Here is a 21767-nt window from a genome sequence, read left to right as displayed (position 1 = left end):
GGGGGCATCAAATGTGTCAAATTTGAGGTTTCTCGAAAACTATACATAGGATCGAATTCAAATTTGGAGGTGTCCTCCAGGACCCATAGCGCCTGACAACTGCATATACGGCATTCACTTACACCTCAAGGGGGCCCATGGGGGGCATCAAATGAGATAAAAAAATTCGGTTTCTCGAAAACTATACATAGGATCGAATTCAAATTTGGAGGTGTCATCCAGGATCCATAGCGCCTAAGAACTACATAAACGGCATTTACTTACACCTCAAGGGGGCCTATGGGGGGCATCAAATGTGTCAAATTTGAGGTTTCTCGAAAACTATACATAGGATCGAATTCAAATTTGGAGGTGTCCTCCAGGACCCATAGCGCCTGACAACTGCATATACAAATCATGATGAAAGACACATACTGAAAACCACATTGAAATAAATAATTTTTCAAAATATAAAATTGCGTGAAAATTCAAAAAAGTTGAAGGGGATGGCACAGGGTGCAACAAATATCCTTCATAAATGCATCAACATTTGCCAAAACTAAAACAAAAATTGAACTGTTTCAGGATTTTCTTTCAAAATATTCTTCTTTTGAGAATATGAATTTGTTTCATAATTTTGACGCGCAGCGTATATTCACTATCAACAGTCATTTTCTCTTCGATAGCCAATTTTTTGTTTAGTAGCTATTGCTGCTTTCTTGACGGAATACATCATACGGGAAGATACTGATCCTGACAAAGACTACATCGCATTGATACCTTGTGGACACAGTAGGTACCGAAAAATGTGATGTAGGTACACCTATTATAAAATATTTATATGTTGCATATTATGTTTCGGTTGTCCGCTCAAGGGAGAATTTCGTAACCGAGTAGGTATACGAAAAATAGGTGTACGCGTCCGCCCAAGGGAGTGTCCGCTCAAGAGAGGGTACCATCTGAAGGATTTGCATTACCGAATTCAGGACTATGAAAATGTGTCCGTTCAACAGAGGTGTCCGTTAGTAGAGGTTTCACTGTATTGCCAACAGGCCGAATCCAACAAAATTTCGCTAAAGGTTGCGCGTTTCTGTTCTCGAAATGACTGCCAAGTTTCAATTCCATATCTCTCGTAGTTCCTGAAATAATATCAGGAAATAATATCAGGGAAATGTGATGCATGTACCATGTGGGTTCATCAGAATTGTGAGCCTGATAAAACTTTTACAGGAGAATTCATCTGCAAATTCTGTAAAGCAGCTCAAACAGAAGAAATCCATGATGAAATAACCGAGGAAGTATCCTTCAAAATTAACAGAGTGAATTTTCTTGATAATGGTCTCATGAAAGACTATACGTATTACAAGAAATTTTCTAAGGGAAGGGGCTATATAGTTGCGGTACTAGATCATCCTCGTAGAAAATTACCTCTCTCTGATTATTTAACCTTGAATGGTGAAAACTGGCTCAGTGATTCTATCATGGATTTTATTTTGAACATGATGAATAAAAGCGGCGTGTATCAAATAATTGATGCTGGACTACAGGCCCAATTCATCTTCAACGAACCAAGTCATATTTTCCTCAAGAATTTTAAGATTCACAAAAAAAATTTGTTCATACCCTTGATAGTCAATGGAAATCATTGGTGCGCTGTAGAAATCAATATTTCAAAGAGGGAATTCACATATCTGGATCCTTTTGGCGAAGAACTTTCCACAAGTATTTCATATTTGAAAAAGTTCATTACCTATTTAGAGAAAAGCGATCAATTGAATGAACTACAAAATGTTCACTGTTGGAAAATGATAAGTAAAAAACACATTGAGCAAAGGGATGCCTATAATTGTGGTATTTTTATTCTATACTTCTTTAAACAGTTGATCAAAAATAAATCTCTCGATGAATATGCAGACATGAATGAATTACGAAAACAATACCAAAAAGATGTCCTCTTCTATGTCACTGAAAAACACTTGTCTCATCTGTGGTACTACTCGAGATGAATCATACAGACGGTGCAAATATTGTGTGAGAATATTTCACGAAAGATGTATGTTCGAAAACTTGATAAAGAATGATATGTGTGATCTATGCTTCCAATACAAGTGAGGATTCTTATTAACGGAAGAATTATCCTTTTTAAGTATTTAATTGATTATGGCTAATAGATTGGTAAACTATTCTATCTTCTCGATGTCTGAATATGATCAATAGAATTTCGTTTTGTTAACGCACTCTTGGATATGAGCTCGGAATCAACAACCAATCCTGAGTTCATATAGTATTTATACGGCCTGAAACTGCGACAATAATCTTGTCCAGCAAATTAAGTTTTATGGACGACTTGATATTAGTTACTGATCCTGCTACTCACAAAAACATATTTTCTTTCATCACGGTATGATATGAAAATGAAGCGTTCATTCATTACAGCATTTTCAATGCACACTTCTGAGCATAGGCCTCTTCCAAATTCTTCCACCTTGAACGATCTTGCGTCGAGACCATCCAGGTTTTTCCCGCATAAGCCGTTGGGTCATCTGAATGGGGGACGACCAACATTGCGCTTGGTCTCTCGAGGACGCCACCCATGACGGCTACAGTCCATTTTATTTCATCCCTTTGCAAAATGTCCCACCCAACGCCATTTCAGTCTCACTATACGGTTACATCTGACACCCCCGTTTGAGATTTTAAGTCTTAATTTCTAACTTTGTCTCGTCTAGTGATGCCCAATAGAGCGTAGATTTCATCGTCATATATCTTGCCAGTGACAACTATTCTGCTGAAGTGACATTTCTGCATAACTGAAGAGGAAAAATTAATTCAATTAACCATTACTTTATTATTTGTTAATTTGTTTAACCGCATGTGATATTAGAATTTAATAGATGTTTTATGACAGGCGTTCACTTGGAATCCCATTGGGATGTAGAGGGACGTCTTTGATGTATTTTATTTTTATTACATAACCCACTGATCTACAAATTTTTAAATTTTCATTCGGTGGTATTAGTGTTCAATGCTTTTACCAGGTTTTTTGTTTATTTACCTTATTATTCATATATTTTTTTCAGTTTTCATATTTTCCTTACATTATGTATTTGTATTTACACTGAAAATTTAATAAGGAAATTGATATTATTCATAGTTAGAACACGGATAACTGATAAACTCTGGGTGATATACGTTTTAAACATAATTGTATTCGAAGCAGTTTACTTTAATATTTGTGTGCATAAATTACTAACATAATTGTAACTCCAAATTCTACATCATAATCTATGCTATTGTATAATTTTTAAGAAATTTTTTTAAATTTTGCTACTAAAATTATCCACCAACGACCTTCAATGGGTGTAGATAAATGCCGTATATGGAGTTGTTAGGTGCAATAACTTTTTGATAACACCTCCAAATTCGATCCCATGTATAGAAATAAGGAAAGATGGCAAATTTGACACATTTGATGCCCCCCATGGGCCCCCTTGAGGTGTAAGTAAATGACGTTTATGCAGTTATTAGGCGCTATGGGTCCTGGAGGACACCTCCAAATTTGAATTCGATCCTATGTATAGTTTTCGAGAAACCTCAAATTTGACACATTTGATGCCCCCCATGGCCCCCCTTGAGGTGTAAGTAAATGCCGTTTATGCAGTTCTTAGGCGCTATGGGTCCTGGATGACACCTCCAAATTAGAATTTGATCCTATGTATAGTTTTCGAGAAACCTCAAATTTGACACATTTGATGCCCCCCATGGCCCCCCTTAAGGTGTAAGTAAATGCCGTATATGCAGTTATTAGGCGCTATGGGTCCTGGATGACACCTCCAAATTTGAATTTGATCCTATGTATAGTTTTCGAGAAACCTCAAATTTGACACATTTGATGCCCCCCATGGGCCCCCTTGGGGTGTAAGTGAATGCCGTTTATGTAGTTCTTAGGCGCTATGGATCCTGGATGACACCTCCAAATTTGAATTCGATCCTATGTATAGTTTTCGAGAAACCTCAAATTTGACACATTTGATGCCCCCCATGGGCCCCCTTGAGGTGTAAGTAAATGCCGTTTATTCAGTTCTTAGGCGCTATGGGTCCTGGATGACACCTCCAAATTTGAATTCGATCCTATGTATAGTTTTCGAGAAACCGAATTTTTTATCTCATTTGATGCCCCCCATGGGCCCCCTTGAGGTGTAAGTAAATGCCGTATATGCAGTTGTCAGGCGCTATGGGTCCTGGAGGACACCTCCAAATTTGAATTCGATCCTATGTATATTTTTCGAGAAACCGAATTTTTTTATCTCATTTGATGCCCCCCAAGGACCCCCTTAAGGTGTAAGTAAATGCCATATATGCAGTTGTCAGGCGCTATGGTTCCTGGAGAACACCTACAAATTTGAATTCGATCCTATGTATAGTTTTCGAGAAACCTCAAATTTGACACATTTGATGCCCCCCATGGCCCCCCTTAAGGTGTAAGTAAATGCCGTATATGCAGTTATTAGGCGCTATGGGTCCTGGATGACACCTCCCAATTTGAATTTGATCCTATGTATAGTTTTCGAGAAACCTCAAATTTGACACATTTGATGCCCCCCATGGCCCCCCTTAAGGTGTAAGTAAATGCCGTATATGCAGTTATTAGGCGCTATGGGTCCTGGATGACACCTCCCAATTTGAATTTGATCCTATGTATAGTTTTCGAGAAACCTCAAATTTGACACATTTGATGCCCCCCATGGGCCCCCTTGGGGTGTAAGTGAATGCCGTTCATGTAGTTCTTAGGCGCTATGGATCCTGGATGACACCTCAAAATTTGAATTTGATCCTATGTATAGTTTTCGAGAAACCTCAAATTTGACACATTTGATGCCCCCCATGGGCCCCCTTGGGGTGTAAGTGAATGCCGTTTATGTAGTTCTTGGGCGCTATGGATCCTGGATGACACCTCCAAATTTGAATTCGATCCTATGTATAGTTTTCGAGAAACCTCAAATTTGACACATTTGATGCCCCCCATGGGCCCCCTTGAGGTGTAAGTAAATGCCGTTTATTCAGTTCTTAGGCGCTATGGGTCCTGGATGACACCTCCAAATTTGAATTCGATCCTATGTATAGTTTTCGAGAAACCTCAAATTTGACACATTTGATGCCCCCCATGGGCCCCCTTGCGGTGTAAGTGAATGCCGTATATGCAGTTGTTAGGCGCTATGGCTCCTGGAGGACACCTCCAAATTTGAATTTGATCCTATGTATAGTTTTCGAGAAACCTCAAATTTGACACATTTGATGCCCCCCATGGGCCCCCTTGGGGTGTAAGTGAATGCCGTTTATGTAGTTCTTGGGCGCTATGGATCCTGGATGACACCTCCAAATTTGAATTCGATCCTATGTATAGTTTTCGAGAAACCTCAAATTTGACACATTTGATGCCCCCCATGGGCCCCCTTGAGGTGTAAGTAAATGCCGTTTATTCAGTTCTTAGGCGCTATGGGTCCTGGATGACACCTCCAAATTTGAATTCGATCCTATGTATAGTTTTCGAGAAACCGAATTTTTTTATCTCATTTGATGCCCCTCATGGGCCCCCTTGAGGTGTAAGTAAATGCCGTATATGCAGTTGTCAGGCGCTATGGGTCCTGGAGGACACCTCCAAATTTGAATTCGATCCTATGTATAGTTTTCGAGAAACCTCAAATTTGACACATTTGATGCCCCCCATGGGCCCCCTTGCGGTGTAAGTGAATGCCGTTTATGTAGTTCTTAGGCGCTATGGATCCTGGATGACACCTCCAAATTTGAATTCGATCCTATGTATAGTTTTCGAGAAACCTCAAATTTGACACATTTGATGCCCCCCATGGGCCCCCTTGAGGTGTAAGTAAATGCCGTTTATTCAGTTCTTAGGCGCTATGGGTCCTGGATGACACCTCCAAATTTGAATTCGATCCTATGTATAGTTTTCGAGAAACCTCAAATTTGACACATTTGATGCCCCCCATGGGCCCCCTTGCGGTGTAAGTGAATGCCGTATATGCAGTTGTTAGGCGCTATGGCTCCTGGAGGACACCTCCAAATTTGAATTTGATCCTATGTATAGTTTTCGAGAAACCTCAAATTTGACACATTTGATGCCCCCCATGGGCCCCCTTGGGGTGTAAGTGAATGCCGTTTATGTAGTTCTTGGGCGCTATGGATCCTGGATGACACCTCCAAATTTGAATTCGATCCTATGTATAGTTTTCGAGAAACCTCAAATTTGACACATTTGATGCCCCCCATGGGCCCCCTTGAGGTGTAAGTAAATGCCGTTTATTCAGTTCTTAGGCGCTATGGGTCCTGGATGACACCTCCAAATTTGAATTCGATCCTATGTATAGTTTTCGAGAAACCGAATTTTTTTATCTCATTTGATGCCCCTCATGGGCCCCCTTGAGGTGTAAGTAAATGCCGTATATGCAGTTGTCAGGCGCTATGGGTCCTGGAGGACACCTCCAAATTTGAATTCGATCCTATGTATAGTTTTCGAGAAACCTCAAATTTGACACATTTGATGCCCCCCATGGGCCCCCTTGGGGTGTAAGTGAATGCCGTATATGCAGTTGTTAGGCGCTATGGCTCCTGGAGGACACCTCCAAATTTGAATTCGATCCTATATATAGTTTTCGAGAAACCGCAAATTTGGCACATTTAATAATAAGTATTTTTGCATCGAAATCCGCCCAATCATTGAGTCTCGTACGAGGATTTCAAGGTCAAAGTTTGCTATCTCGGTTTGCTGCTTTCACACCGGTCAAACCCTTGACCATTCGGAAGACAACATTCGCCGTGTTATTGCCTATATACGGCCACAAATGTTGGAAAAAGTAATCGAAAATTGGACGTCCAGATTGGACTACATCCGAGCCAGCCGTGGCGGTCCTATGCCAGAAATCATATTTAAAATGTAATGCCACAAGATTATCTTGCGGATAAATAAAATTCATGTCAATCGAATAATCAATCGTTGTTTTATTGCAATTTAATGTTCTATAGCTCTTAAAAAAACACCCTTTATAACAAATATAAACATATATTTCCATGAAAGTTGAATGGATTAATGCTCAGAGTGATAAACATAGATAGAGGAAGCATAATATGTCATTTTCAGTTAGTAAATTTTATTCCCAACAGGTACTATCAAAATTGACATGAAGCGCGCGGAAATGAAAACATATCAGTGATATTTTATTTCACTCAATTCGCGACTTTCTCCAAAAAGAACACACTTCTTACGTCTTAGTGAATCAACGTTTCATGTTAACTCAAAAAATATTGAAAGCGCGCCAAAAGACGTGTAACAACCGATGACACTAGGAGAGCTAAAGTTGCCAAAACTTGGATTCCAGCAGGATACAGAAAATAATAAATATTGTGCTTACTATAAATTAGACAATTAGGAAAAATCGGATTCCGAATATTCAAATTTGCATTTTTAATCGCGAATCACTGAAATAAATATATTTCATTCAATACTAAATACATTCATTACGATATAGTAAAATTGCGGATTAAAAAATATATCACAATCCGACAACGTAACCTAACCATGTTGGGGACATGTAAAAATTGCGTATACTCCGTCTATCTATGTTTGTTATTCTATGGATTAATGGATAGAATATTATTGTATGTATTCTATGCATATTTAAATGAGATGTCACTTTGACATCGAGCTTCTGACGAGGCTTTTGCGTTTTTCTGTGTCTTTTTTATACTCGTAAATTGACCAACAGGATATGGATCTTGTGTAAAGTGTGAAACTAGATCAAATCGTCTTCAGGCAAAATATTCATCGTAAAATTTCCAGAAATTCTGTAATGGGTAGTGGCGTCAATTATAATTCAATATGTTTTCGAATAATTCTTCTTCGAAAGACCGTCCTAGCATGTCAGGCCTCAGGCTGGTGAATTTATTAGCCACTGACTTTTTTCGGTAGTCAATCTGCACCAGCCCGCTCTGGTATTTAGTCCGACAGAATTCATTACTGAGGTACCATAATTTTCTCCAAATTTACATTTTATGTGTAGGTTTTTGTATTTATAAATGTTTAACTTTGCTCGTCTCGGTAGGTGGACCAAAATCGGAATAACATTTTATTTTTTGACTGGTTATTATAATCGGATGAGCATTCGCATTGTTCAAGAACTTCTTTTCGAAATTAAGTTTATCTGCTGATTTTAGAAACAGAGTCTGTTGAAATTTAAATATCTAATTACTTTACATGTGACAGGTGTTTTCATTATCAAAGCTACACTTATTTTATTTCACGAATTGAATTTCCGATATTCAAATAACAAAATTCTGGATAAACTCCTCTCTAATTATGTGGCAAATTAGTTCATTCCAGCACATCTTGTGGAACAAAATAGACTGGAACGGATTTATCTATTATCTGTCAAATTTTGGACAGAAATCTGTTCTGCCAACCAACATTTTTTAATGCAAAAACCACTAATAGATATTTATGGAAATTTCCGTTAATTTCAACGAAAAGGCAGTGAATTCGGGATAATGTTCAAAACTCGTACAGAAGGCTCATTCACTCACTATTCATTTTGAACTCTTGGAAGAATATCAATAACTTCTGCACTTGTATTATAAATATCTAATTTCATATTCACGATGAATGCAATAGAATTATTGGTAGAACTCATCAAATTTTAAATCAGAAATTTCCCCATCTTCTTGAAAGGATGTTTCATACTTTATGAATATACATTATACTGAAGTTCCTATCTAGAAAAAAAAACCTGTACTTACCAAATGAAAAATCATGCAGGACTCCTATTCATATAAAAGAGCGGTAGAATACATTTTATGAATTCAGGAAAAAATCAGCGTGGTGATGAAAAGGGATTAACAGAAAGTTGAAACATACTTCCGAAATATCTTCTCGTCAATGTTGGATATTTCTAATTGAATGCTCGACAAGTTCTCGAAACAATTCTGTTGCATTCACCGTGGATATGGAATAGATCCCGAATTTCATTATTTGAATAACGTGAAATTATAATCTACTAGCTTCAATAATGAGTACACCTGTCACTTTGAAATAATTGCATATTTTAATTTCTATGATCATAGAATACTGATTTGAAACGCACTCTAGAAACAGATTGAATGAAATTGACCCTTCGTATAACATAAATTCATAAAATCTCGAATAACTCTTGAATTATTTAATTTGGGAGCATAATCATGTTTGGACACTACCCTTATTTTTTACCGTAGAATCCAACGAAATCACAAAAAAATTGGGTTCTAATTTGAAAATCGAAAGTTATGGAAGTGAAATTTTGTTCACAATTTTTGTACAATATTTGAAACACCCTGTGATGATATTTTTCAAATTCAAGATATACACGATATTCTAACATCATTCTAGTTTGAGAAAGTGAATTGAGTATACACATAGGATATTCACAGTAAATATAATTCACGTAATTGTGAGTAAGGAAATTCTCTCTTTTTTTCGGTTTTTCCTTGATATTTTGAAAACTATAAGGACTAACGCAATAATTTTAGAAAAGAGTAATTGAAAATGGAAATCTTGATAATATCTAAGACATAAAATGAAAAAACAAATTTTTTCGAAATTTTTTTTTAATTCTTGTATAACCGGAAGTGCCGGAACTTCGAAAATATTTCAGGTGAAAAGGGCATCATGAACAATGTCATATTCCGAATTTTCAGATTTCAAATCGGCCCCGTTCTCCAGAAACGTCTAATAGGCTGTCGAACTTGAAACACCCTATATATTAGACAAACAGGAAGATCTACTCAGATTAGAATCAATCAATTTCTGAAGAATTTTCTTCACGGCAAAAATAATTCTACATATTCCTATTCACTTATTAGAATCAGGTCATATGTTTAACCATACCTAATTCAGAAATTATACCTACCCAAAAATAAAAGTTATGGTTCAACATTCCTAGAAGCTCTAGAAATAAATATAAATATTTTTGATCCAGAGCTTTCTCTACATTCAGTAGGGTTGGAAACAAATATTAAAACTTTTCAACTCCTCAAACTTAAATTGATATAACTCATAATGAAGAAATTAATAGAATCCGTATAGAGTGTTGAAAACAATATCAGAATCAATAATTAGGTAGTTACCCATCTCAATCATTAAACGTCAAATTATAGACGACTCATTAAGTTGTCTTGTTTAAAACGAGGGTTGTGATCTAGCGAGACCTACCCTTATCTAGTGAGACACCTAATTGATAATACCTCAATGAGTTTTCTTGAACTGCGAATATCAATTTACCCCAAATGAGCCTTTGTCATCTTTGCGGTAGGTCATCATTCTTGGTTATGAGAAAGATGGAAAAATTGAAACTTCACGCCTTATTCGATATGCTTGAGCAGTCCATCGAACAGGTAGGTAGGGATGGAACACCGCCCGAACAAGAAAAGCATAACTTCTGCTTAAATTTTTGACTGGAAGGATAATAATTCCTGAAACCTAATGAGGTGGTAATGGTATCTTCTTAGAAAATTATATCAGTCAGTCCTAGAAATTTGAATCTTCGATTATTTAGGTATCTATAGAGGATGGAAGGTGCGCTTATTTCTAGGGAAAGTTAGGGTAGGTAATGAAATAAAAATGCACTCAAAAAATTTGGATACCTAAAAAAGTATTCCGAAAATACATTAAAAATTACATGCAAATTGTGCACCCATAATATACAAAAAGGTTGAAAATCGTATAGGACCTTCTACGACTGAACAGGATAATCGTAGGATAAATGCACTGGTTAGCCGACCGGCACTGGTTCTCGACCATTTCGTGATTCGAGATAAAATAATAATAAAAATATATCATGTAGTGCAAAAATTTTTCGCGGTACGTGTTCTCGACCATTCTACCCTTCCAAGATAGTTTGCATAGTAGTGGTATAGGTTTTCGCGCTAAAATTTAGTTTATAATCGTCTATCATACAAAAGGGTTCTTTCTCGTCCTCTCTTAGAAAAGTGCTTTGTGATATATGACCAGAAAATAGTAATTATTTCTTATTTTAAATGAATGATGTGTGTATATTTTGTTCCATATCAACAATAAGATATATTTTCGAGTGTATTTCAATCAAAAAGCAAATAAATGTACATTTTTTTGTTCAATATTCAGCGGTCGCGAACTGGTATTGGAAAATTTGTATCTTTTATTTCTCGACCAAAGTGGTCGAGAACCAATATGTTACTTCAATAATTGTTTATTTCAACTGATATATTTCTGTTGGATCATTTTCGTTTTTTCGATACCTTGATTAATTTATATAACTACTTTCTGAATATTAGTTTGCGACCACCGAATTAAAGTTGAAACACTTATTTCTACCCTTTATTTATTCGCGGTAGAGAACCAATTTGATTCTCGACCACTGGTGGTCGGTGTTTTATATTTTATTTACTCATTAGTTTCTAAATAGATATAAAGAGCAAAATAACCAAATAATGTTGTATGAGTTGCTATTTTGAAATATTTATAGAAAGTGGAAATTTTTGCAAAATAATTTTTTTTTACGTTCCGAGTGTTCCTTATACTTGATTACCTCATCTGAAACCCATCTGAGTGATAGGTAGTGATGTCGATGGTACGGTACGAAAGTAAGGTCTAATCACTCATCTCGCTCTAAAGTTTTTATAAAATTTTTAAGTGAAGCGGCCACTATTATTAGTGGTCGAAAACTAACACAAAAATGGTCGAGAACTCTGCGGCGTGGTCGAAAACCGAAGGTTATTGGGATTTTCTATAAGTTTTCACATTTCAAAGGTTAAATGCGGAGAGAACGCTTAAAATGATATGACAAATCATTCAAATCTCGCCAAAGAATCGATGAACACCAACACCATTAAAAATTTTTTATGTGTGAAAAAATCGTGCTCGAAATCGATGTTTCTGTCAACTGGTCGAGAACCAGTGTATTTACCCTACCAAATTTCACAAAATTGGGATGAGAAGTGTTGAAGCTAAGGCATTCACTACACCAAACTAAAGTTCTGAAATGCATTTTACGATTGGAGATTTCAAAATCAGAGACCAATTTGTTTGTCCTTTCAGAAATGATCAAAAAGTCCCCTTTCCTTCGGTAGACTCGAAAACAACAGATCTAACTCTATGTTTGTGTTTTTTTTATTCTAAAGCACTCAATCCTCTTTTAGGAATTCCTTAGCTTGGGCTCTGACCCTTCAGAGGGTCACTCACTTTGCCTTAAAAGTATCAGTTTCGATCTGTTATTTTAAGGGATACCTACACCAGCAGAAAAACCAAAAACGGACATGGTCGGCAAAATACACGTGTCAGTCAAGGGATCTTCGAGCTGTCATCGGAATAAAGACAAATGATGCGCAAAAGCAGCTCTTTACCTGTTTCGGTTTCTTCTCTCGTACGATAATTAGTAACACATTTCAAAAGGTCCATATTCTTCTTCTCCTCTATCTCTATGGCACTAACGATATCATTTATATGATTCTCCACACTTCGAAAACGAGAGTGGTTTTCTTATGATCTCGGCATGATGAATGATGGAACGAAAAGCGAAACTGACGAAAATGAACGATTTTCTGTAATTGAATCTGCATGACCAGACAGTTTTGGATTAATATTAACTTTTCAAAAAAAAAAAAATAAGAGGGTGAAAGCTTTAGATATTAAATCGCTATTGCCTTTTTGATCATCCATTTTTTTCTCTTAATTTTGAACAGCCACTATTAAAAGTAAATCATAATTATTAATGGAAGGTTCTGATTTCTAATAAAATCATTTCTTATATGTATTTCTTGCTCATAAGTTGAGCCCTCAGCACTGAATGCTGCAACACGTATTTCACCGAGGTTGAATATAGTGTTAGGAATGTTGCATACGTAGAAATAAATTTAAAATTTGTTAATCATGAAACATAAAACGAATGAATATCAAACTTCCAGCTAATTGTCTCTTTTTGATTTCACAACATTTGAGTAATACTTCAGATATAAGGCAAAATTAACAACATATCTATAAAAAACTGAACATGATATTTCAAGTGATATTCAATTTCATTTGAACAAGTATATAAATTACTAAATTCTAAGGTGAAATTTGATTTCAGGGTTAATGCTGAATATATTTATTGTTTATGTAGAATTGTCATATGATAGGCAACGTTTCGGGCTGTGACATTTTTCAAAAAAAAAAAAAAAGGCACAGCCCGAAACGTTGCCTATCATATGACAATTCTACATAAACAATAAATACCTATATTCAGCCTTAACCCTGAAATCAAATTTCACCTTACAATTTAAAGTGAACAGGGTAAATAATTGAATCAGTAAATTACTAAAATTGTGTGTAAATCTTTTTTACCCTTTTACGAATTAAGTTTAGTAAATTGTTACCATAGACCTAATATCAAATGTGATATTAGGTCTATGATTGTTACAAAGGTTTCGATTTCCGAAGCTGACTCCTAGGCCATCTTCTGCTGAATTGTTGGAACTGCAAGTTGGTTCCTACAATTGTTTTTGAAGCGACATCTATCGCTCATTCCCATTGTTTGAAGTTAGGAGTTCATGTTTACTCGAAGGAATCTGTAAGATAAATTTGCTGTCATCTACCGTTGATGTTGAAACTACAAGCAGATTCCTTTTATGTTACAGGTAGAGACATCTATCGATAGTTTATATTTACTGTAGCTTTTATAACGAAGAGATCTACAGGTAGGAAATAAAACTTTTAAAGAGATCTATATTGGTTATTGTTGCTTTTATGAAGAAGAGATCTACAGGTAGAGATTGAAACTTTTAAAGCGATCTACATATCATTTAGTTTTTTCTAAAATAGTTCACAAGATGACCATATTCATAAAAAATTAAGACACCAAGTAAATGCTTCAAGCTATTTCCCGGAATTTGGTACAATTATTCAATTATTGTGAATTTATACTAATTCAGTATCAGCCGGAACCCAATTCATGAATTAGAAGGCTGAAATTCCGGAAATCTGATTTAAGAATTCAATTTCTCAAGAAATTGGAAATTATTTTTTTTATACGTTGTCTATTTCGAAGTTCTTTTTTATTGTTATATTCTAGGAGTTTATGAACATTGAATCCAGATTTCAGATGAAAGATCTCTCTTTCAAAATCCTGATAGGTATTGATTTTAGTATATTTCATTTTGAAATGAATTAGATAATTTTATTCACAAGAGTTCAGATATTCTTGATAAAAAATGAAAACATTTACCGTAGAGTAACACATGTACACATTGTTTCTTAGCTATTTTCGGATTGTAATTCTACTGAAACAAACTGAAATAAGGTTACTTATGTGAATTTTTTTACGAATAATTTTCTAAATGTTTATTTTTGAAACTAATATGCCCTAATTTCACTTAGCTCAATACGCCCACCACTTAACAAGTAGTATCTATAATGAATATCCAATTACTTCTTGAACAAACTGGTTGGAGAATTCAGAAGTTCTCATTGTAAAACTATTACGCCTAAACAGCATACAGGTGTCCGTGATTTATGGTATAAGAATCCAACTGTGAGTTATGACCTGCTCTACCTTAAATGGCTTTATGAAGCCCTTGATTTATGGTTGGTTTGATAGAATTTTTTTACTTTGGACATTCATTTGACATTTTCTTTTTTACAGATATTTCACTTAAAATGAATTGTTCGATTTTTGGGCACAATGCCCTGTAGTCTATACTATAACCTAAAATCGAACTAGCCAAGGACTCGTAAAAGATATTGAATTGGGTGTTACTGATTGTTTCGTCAGACCAACATTAAAGAAAAAGTTGTTACAGGTAGTAAACAATTGAATATTTTAAAAGAGTTCTGAGAAACATCTTCAGACATGATCTGCTATTTTCATATCATCATAGCAATAATTTTTCTACCAATATGTACAGTTATTTTTTTCAAATCATGAGCGGCGAATTTATTTTTCACCAGAATAAAAACACTATTTGTTCTTTAGTCTACCGAATTCTTTCGTGGTCGTTCATGGTATGAAAAATGTTTGAGCCTGGTTATATAATTATTCCATTGAAAAAATAGTTAATAATATATTAAAATTCATTCATTGGTGTAATTTTATTAATAACGAACAAAAAAGCTTGACCAAAAAATCTCTATGTTTTCTGTGGGATTATTTCAGATATAGAGATATATTTTTTTGTTTAGATTGAGTATTATAGATTTGTACCTCCACTCTTATTGAAATTATAATAATAATAAATTTTAAGACCTTGTTTCAGATAATGCCTGAAATATTCTTTTGCCCGTAGCCCCAAAGAAAAGAGTCGAAAGGTCTCAAATCACAAGAACTCGGTGGCCGATTCTGATCACCTCTTACTTGTTGCTTGTGGGGCACGTAGCGCCGTCTTGTTGAAAAAAATGTCGTCTACATTACTACTTTCCAATTTCGGCCATAAGAAACCCCTAATCATAGCTCGGTAGCGCAATACATTCACCGTAACAGTTGCACCAACCTTATTTTCGAATAAGTAAGGTGCAGGATCAATATTCTCAGTTTTTCTTGAGCAACGCACACGATTTCTATTCTTCACGTCACATTTGTCCCAACAGCTCAAATATTTCCACTAGTTTAACTATTTCTGGTCGAGAAGGTGCTTCACGACGAACCTAAAAAGTTTTAGTTTTGCGAACTCAATTTTATAACAATTTCAATGCGTTGTTAAAGCGTATACCGTTTCAGTTTTAATAATAGCGCAGTTTTTAATGTCAAATGTCAGTGTCAAATGTTCGAAAATAACAGCTGCCTAGATAGCGGTGTATTCAAAATGAAACCTCTTATTGGAAAAATCATTAGCACTACCCATAATGTAAAATAACTTTCGTCTTAATGAAAACTCTTTTTTTTTAATTGTGAATTATGCCAGAATGGAACAGGCTCAGTATTTGGATAGCTGGCTGCTCTGCTATACATGTAGTTTTCTCAACAGCCTCGGAATTTTCAGGTGAGCAGATAAACAAGAACGCAAAAGCCCCTGATTTCGCGTCAGGGCCTTCCTTGATATTTTATGTGCCATTATCATTGATCCCAAACTGGCCATTTTTGTCACCATCTCCCCCACAATCTAGCCAACTTAGTTAATAGAATTACGGATGACAGGTATCAGAAAAGTCAATTCTGTTGTCATACATGGGTTTGGTCGAACAAAGAAATGTTCAACCGTAAAATATGTTGGACCCCAACAAATGCATAGAAATGGGAATATTTTTTTACGTTCTAAAGAATCCTCCGTCTCTATTCCACCTATGGCGTAACAAGAAAAGGGTCCGATCGTTCATCAACTAGCTGTCAAAGTCAGGGGACCCCCGCAGACTTGACATGTTAAAGAGGTTTCGGAGAACTTCCAGAGGTTCAACAGCGGGCCCTCCTCTGGATCTGAAGATCCCAGCATTCGAGCCAAGTTAGCCGGACGGGCTGGTTGCTGAAGACTACTTGATATTCTATTAGCAACGTGCTATGCGCATACGTTTTGACAGTCGCGAAATGTTTTGTGAAAAATTGTGTTTCTTAGTTTTGGTTTTGGCAGGATTAGGTGAGGGAGTGTTTTGGTTTTTTTAATTTGGACTATTAGTCCATGCAATATTAATTTTTTTCTTTATTTGTCTTTTGAAATTACCCATAAAGAATTTATTTCATTTTCCTACTTTTCTTCTTCTTGAATTTCACTATAGAACTTCGCACATTTCATCAATAATGATCATTAGAAGAAATTTCAAAATATTTAATGAATATTTTCGTTCAGATCATTCTATCCGAAAAAAGAAAAGTACAAATTTTTGACAGTTCGTGAATAAAATAATTAACACAACAATAAACTGTTGTCAAAAGAAAAAGAAATAAATCTTATTATAGATATTTTATTTTGAATAAAATGAGACAAAAAGGATTCTCTTTCATTATGAAAGACAAATTTAACATGAAGCTTCTTATTTTTATCTGATTTCCTGAAGTGAGATCTCTCGAAATAACTTAATTTATTCACAGCTCTAAGCTCATTTTGGTTTTTTCATCTAGGTATAGTTAAAATTCATTTATCCACAATATAAGCGGGCGAATTTTGTTTGGGCTGCTTAAGCGATTGGGAAAATATAAAGAACGTGTGATTATCACAAATGTCATTCCTATAATTTGACATAATTGGAAAATTCCGGACATAACATTTCGCTTACTACTGCGGAAAGCATCTTCAGAGATTCTTAAGTCGTTAATTGTAATTCGACGTTGGATATGAAACCTCTGAATCTTCGTCGGTTTTTCACCTGATTTTCGCTTACTACAGCGGTAAGCATCTGCTTACCGCATAGTAAGCGAATTTTGTAGAAATTAGTAGAAAGCATAGAAATAATCAGATTGACGAAATGATACTGCTCTTGTTAGAGAAAGCTCAATTTTTCTGTGCTCATTAATAGTTGAAACCATAGAAATATTGAGTATCTTAGATAAAAAAAGGTTTTCGACCATATTCTATTATTCATATCAATACAAACCATATGATGTTATATATTTTTGAATTCAGGAAAAATTATGCTTTCAAAAAATGGCATAGAAATCTAGTGTTCGTATTTGAAAAAACATAATTTTGGGTCGTAGCTTCGTAATTAAAGACTCTTATGAAGATAAGAGCACGCCACTGGATTCTACGTAAAAAAGTGCCTGTATAATGTTTTAATTTCAGAGCTCTAGCATCAGTATTAGCGGAGATACAGAAGTTTTTCGATATCTTCATTTTTCCAATTTTCGCTTATAACTCGAAAACAAAAGAAGGTGGTCAAAAATGAATACTACCCTTGTTAGTTTCTCAGAAAAAGAGACCGAGAATGGGGTATCAGATTTTATCTATCTCATCTGGTTTAAAAGATGTGGTGCTAAAACATCGAAATTTGCCCACCCTGTACATGAGAAGGTATCATTTCACTTCAAATCAACTTCTTGGTTTTAAACGATCATTTTATGTGCGTTTTTAACGACTATCGCAATTCCTTTTCTGGGAAATGTCAGCATCAATTTCCGCCAGACTGAATCGGACGAAAACCAGAAGCAATCAGTCAATGAAATTGAAATCTTGGAGCTGTTGACTTCAGGGTATTCAATTTCACCATGAATGCAGAGCTTGGTACTTGAGAATCGGAACCGGCAGTTCAAGGGTGTTCAGGCATGATTTATGAGGGTGGAGATTGTGGCTATTCGATCAGTGAATGCCTTTTTCTGAAAAGTCAGCTTTGACTCGAATGTTTTGAAGTAATACGACCCAGGTGTTAGTCTGGCATTGAAACCTAATCGGCTTATTTTACCGAATGATTATCCTTTGGAGTTGTATAAGGATTTATCTGAATTCCATGGTATTCTAAAAAATTTGTGATTTAGGATATCCAAGAATCACAAGAAAAATTCGTTCTACGTCAGTCTTGGTTTTTACTTTAAATATAAAACAGTAGGAATCTTCACAAAAAAATTCAACCTTTTCTTAATTATTCACGGTGTATGTTTTGCTATTTGTAGAATTGTAATTTGAATGCAGAATGTAAATTGAATTTGTAAATTAATACCTGCAAAATGAAATCAATTAATCTGCTTACTGATATCTCGTCTTTATTTCCACCTATCACAAACGCTCAATTTTGGATTAATAGTATATTCAAAACAAGTTGCAGAAAGGGCTCATATTCCAACACATGGGTGTTGGAATTGCCTTCTACAACGAGTATTAGACAATATTTTCTCTATTTCAGTCAAGTATTGTAAAATATTATCGAAATTCAATGAAAAATTCAGATTCTACATTCTACATCGCATTCGAGGGCGATACAGCGATTATAGGGATCTTCCAACTTTTCGATACCATTTTTGTGGTACGATTTGTCTTTCGCTTCAAAATAGACCTCAGTTTCGCCGATTACTTCTTCATTGGCGCTAAATTTCTCTTCAGCGAGCATTCTTTTGAGGTATGAGGGCAGGAAAAAGTCGCTGAGAGCCAGATCTGGCGAATACGGTGGATGCAGAAGCAATTCGAAGCCCAATTCATACAATTTTGCCATTGTTTGCATCGATTCGTGACACGGCGCATTGTCTTGATGAAATAGCACCTTTTTTTTCTTCAAATGGGGCCAGTTTTTTTAACGATTTCATCCTTTAAACGATCCAATAACGCTATATAATAATCTCTGTTGATGGTCTGGCCTTTTGTGGGTAATCAATGAATATTATACCTTGCGCATCCCATAATACTGATGCCATAACCTTGCCAGCTGACTGTTGTGTTTTTCCTCGCTTTGGATTCGGTTCATCGTGTACAGTCCACTCAGTTGGCTGTCGATTGGACTCCGGAGTTAAATGATGGAGCTATGTTTCATCCATTGTCACATATCGACGCAAAAATTCGGGTTTATTGCACTTTAACAGCTTCAAACACTGCTCAAAATCATTAACACGTTGTTGCTTTTATCGATTGTGAGCACCCATTTTGCACACAGCTTTCTCATTGACAAATATTCGTGAATGATATGATGTAGGTACACCTTCAGATGATATCTACATAATGTCTGCTATCTCGATCAACTTCACTTTACGGTCATTCGAAATTGTTTTGTGAACTTTTTTGATTTTTTCGTCAGTGACAGCCTTTTTTGGGCTCAGTGGGCGTTCACTGCGTTCGCCGTCTTCGGTGCTCATTTCACCACGTATAAACTTAGCATACCAATCAATGATAGTTGATTTACCTGGTGCACACCCCGGAAACTCTTCATCAAGCCAAGATTTTGCTTCAACTGTATTTTTTCCCTTCAAAAAGCAATATTCTATCAGCACACGAAATTCTTTTTTTTTCCATCTTTTTTCAAATAACAAAAGTAGCTATATCTCGCAAACTAATGGTCGGACTCCTGTCAAATTTTGACACGTATCGTTTGAGGGTTAGTACTAACTAAAAATACTAAAATAATAATACTAGCACCGCCATCTGTACATTAGACCGGAGACTTTTTAATTGGTCTAATATAATAATAAGTCAAATAATCAATGTTCAATCCGAATTTCAGGATGAATTGCACATAATACTCTTACGACGCATGAATAAACGACAGCTCGAAAGCTCTTCACGCAAAGTTAGTCCTTTTTTTCAAACCTATTAAATTCATATTCCTTCCGAAACTTGGGCAATGCTAAACCGTTTCTTTGGTTTATACAGGGTGGCCATTTGTAAACGAAACAGACGAGATTACAGACGAAATAAAGTTTTTCGATAGAAATGCTCGGACAGGTCGATTTCTGTTTCGAGGGGGACAACTTAAGATGTAGGTTACGGATACGGACGCATAGCGCTTCAACCCTTGCTGCTACAACCCCCACCCCCAATTTTTGAATAGGGAAGATGGGGTGAGTGATACCTCAATTTAAAGGTATTTTTATACTGATTTCAGCACAGTAATTGTTTTTTCATTTTATGCATTAGTTCTCGAAATATTCATGCGTTAGTTAGTTAGGAAGGAAGCCACAGTCATTGTTGTTTTGAAGCTCAAAATGTCGATTTTTCACAAAACACTACAAGTGCCATGAAAACACCACTTCATTTTCAGATACTTAGTTAAGAATATTTCGAGAACTAATGCATAAAATGAAAAAACAATTACTGTGCTGAAATCAGTATAAAAATACCTTTCAAATGAGGTATCACTCACCCCATCTTCCCTATTCAAAATTTGGGGGTGAGGGTTGTAGCAGCAAGGGTTGAAGCGCTATGCGTCCGTAACCTACATCTTAAGTTGTCCCCCTCGAAACAGAAATCGACCTGTCCGAGCATTTCTATCAAAAAACTTCATTTCGTCTGTAATCTCGTCTGTTTCGTTTTCAAATGGCCACCCTGTATATTATAGCCTCCCATAATCCAGTACATATTGTGTTATGACAAGAAGAAGCAGTCTGTTTAGAGCGTCGACACCAGAATATACAAACACTGTATGGTTTTTGTTTTCTGTTAACAGTTCCTCCGTTTATTTTGTTTCGTAACCTAACTGTCTGTGTTGACTGATGGCTTTGCTTCCGTGATAATTACCCTTGGCCTGCGCTGACAGTAAACAAGAGATATTTTCCGTTTTACGTTCATTAGCGTACCTAGTGAGTGAATAAATAGATTTAATGTGAAGGGAATAGGTTTTCCTGCGGTTTATTTGAATTTCCAGATGATCATGACGGATGAGATTTCCAGAATTTAATCCTAATAATTCCTCTGTTGATATCTCATGGAACTGACCTACAATTTAGTGATTATTTTAATTAAAATGTAAAAGTGTCACAATTATCAAGGTGCAATACGAACCTTCCTGAAATAAGGTTACCACAAGATTTAACCACAATTTCATACATTTCAATTAAATTGGTTACTAAAATTATAAAGGGTAACTTAAACAGTAGATCACTTTACGAGTCTAATAATAATAATCTACACTGTGTCCGTAAAGTATGGAACAAATTAATTTTTAGCTAAACAGACCATTTTAAGAAATAATCCTGAAACACGTCGATTTTTCATTTTAATTTACCGTATTTTAAAATAATCATCTAATATACAGGGTGAATTACTTTCGAGTAATCACGTTACCGTCATTTTTTTTAAATGGAACACTCCCATTTTGTCTCAATTTTCCGATAACTCTAGCTGAGTTGATTCCAAAAATGTATCACATGTTGATTGATTCCATTTGGTGG

The 21767-nt window shown here is 35.6% G+C and overlaps 1 protein-coding gene across 4 annotated transcripts in view; it reads left to right on the top strand.

Annotated features, from left to right (window-relative positions):
* LOC123673021 (protein APCDD1-like) overlaps positions 1 to 21767 on the top strand; it is a 65487-nt gene that overhangs the window by 32877 nt on the left and 10843 nt on the right. The window contains exon 1 of one of the 4 annotated variants that reach the window (XM_045607412.1): positions 16161 to 16599. The exons of the other annotated variants lie outside the window; for them this stretch is intronic. Coding sequence (XP_045463368.1) covers positions 16524 to 16599 — 76 coding nt within the window. The 5' untranslated portion in view covers positions 16161 to 16523. Of the gene's footprint in view, positions 1 to 16160; positions 16600 to 21767 lie in introns of those variants that run through there. 4 annotated transcript variants of the gene reach the window in all.

This window comes from Harmonia axyridis, chromosome 2 (genome assembly GCF_914767665.1).
Source record: "Harmonia axyridis chromosome 2, icHarAxyr1.1, whole genome shotgun sequence".
In the NCBI taxonomy this organism is placed as follows: Eukaryota; Metazoa; Arthropoda; class Insecta; order Coleoptera; family Coccinellidae; genus Harmonia; species Harmonia axyridis.
Note: the sequence above shows the minus strand (reverse complement) of the source record. Positions and strands in the feature narration are given on the sequence as shown.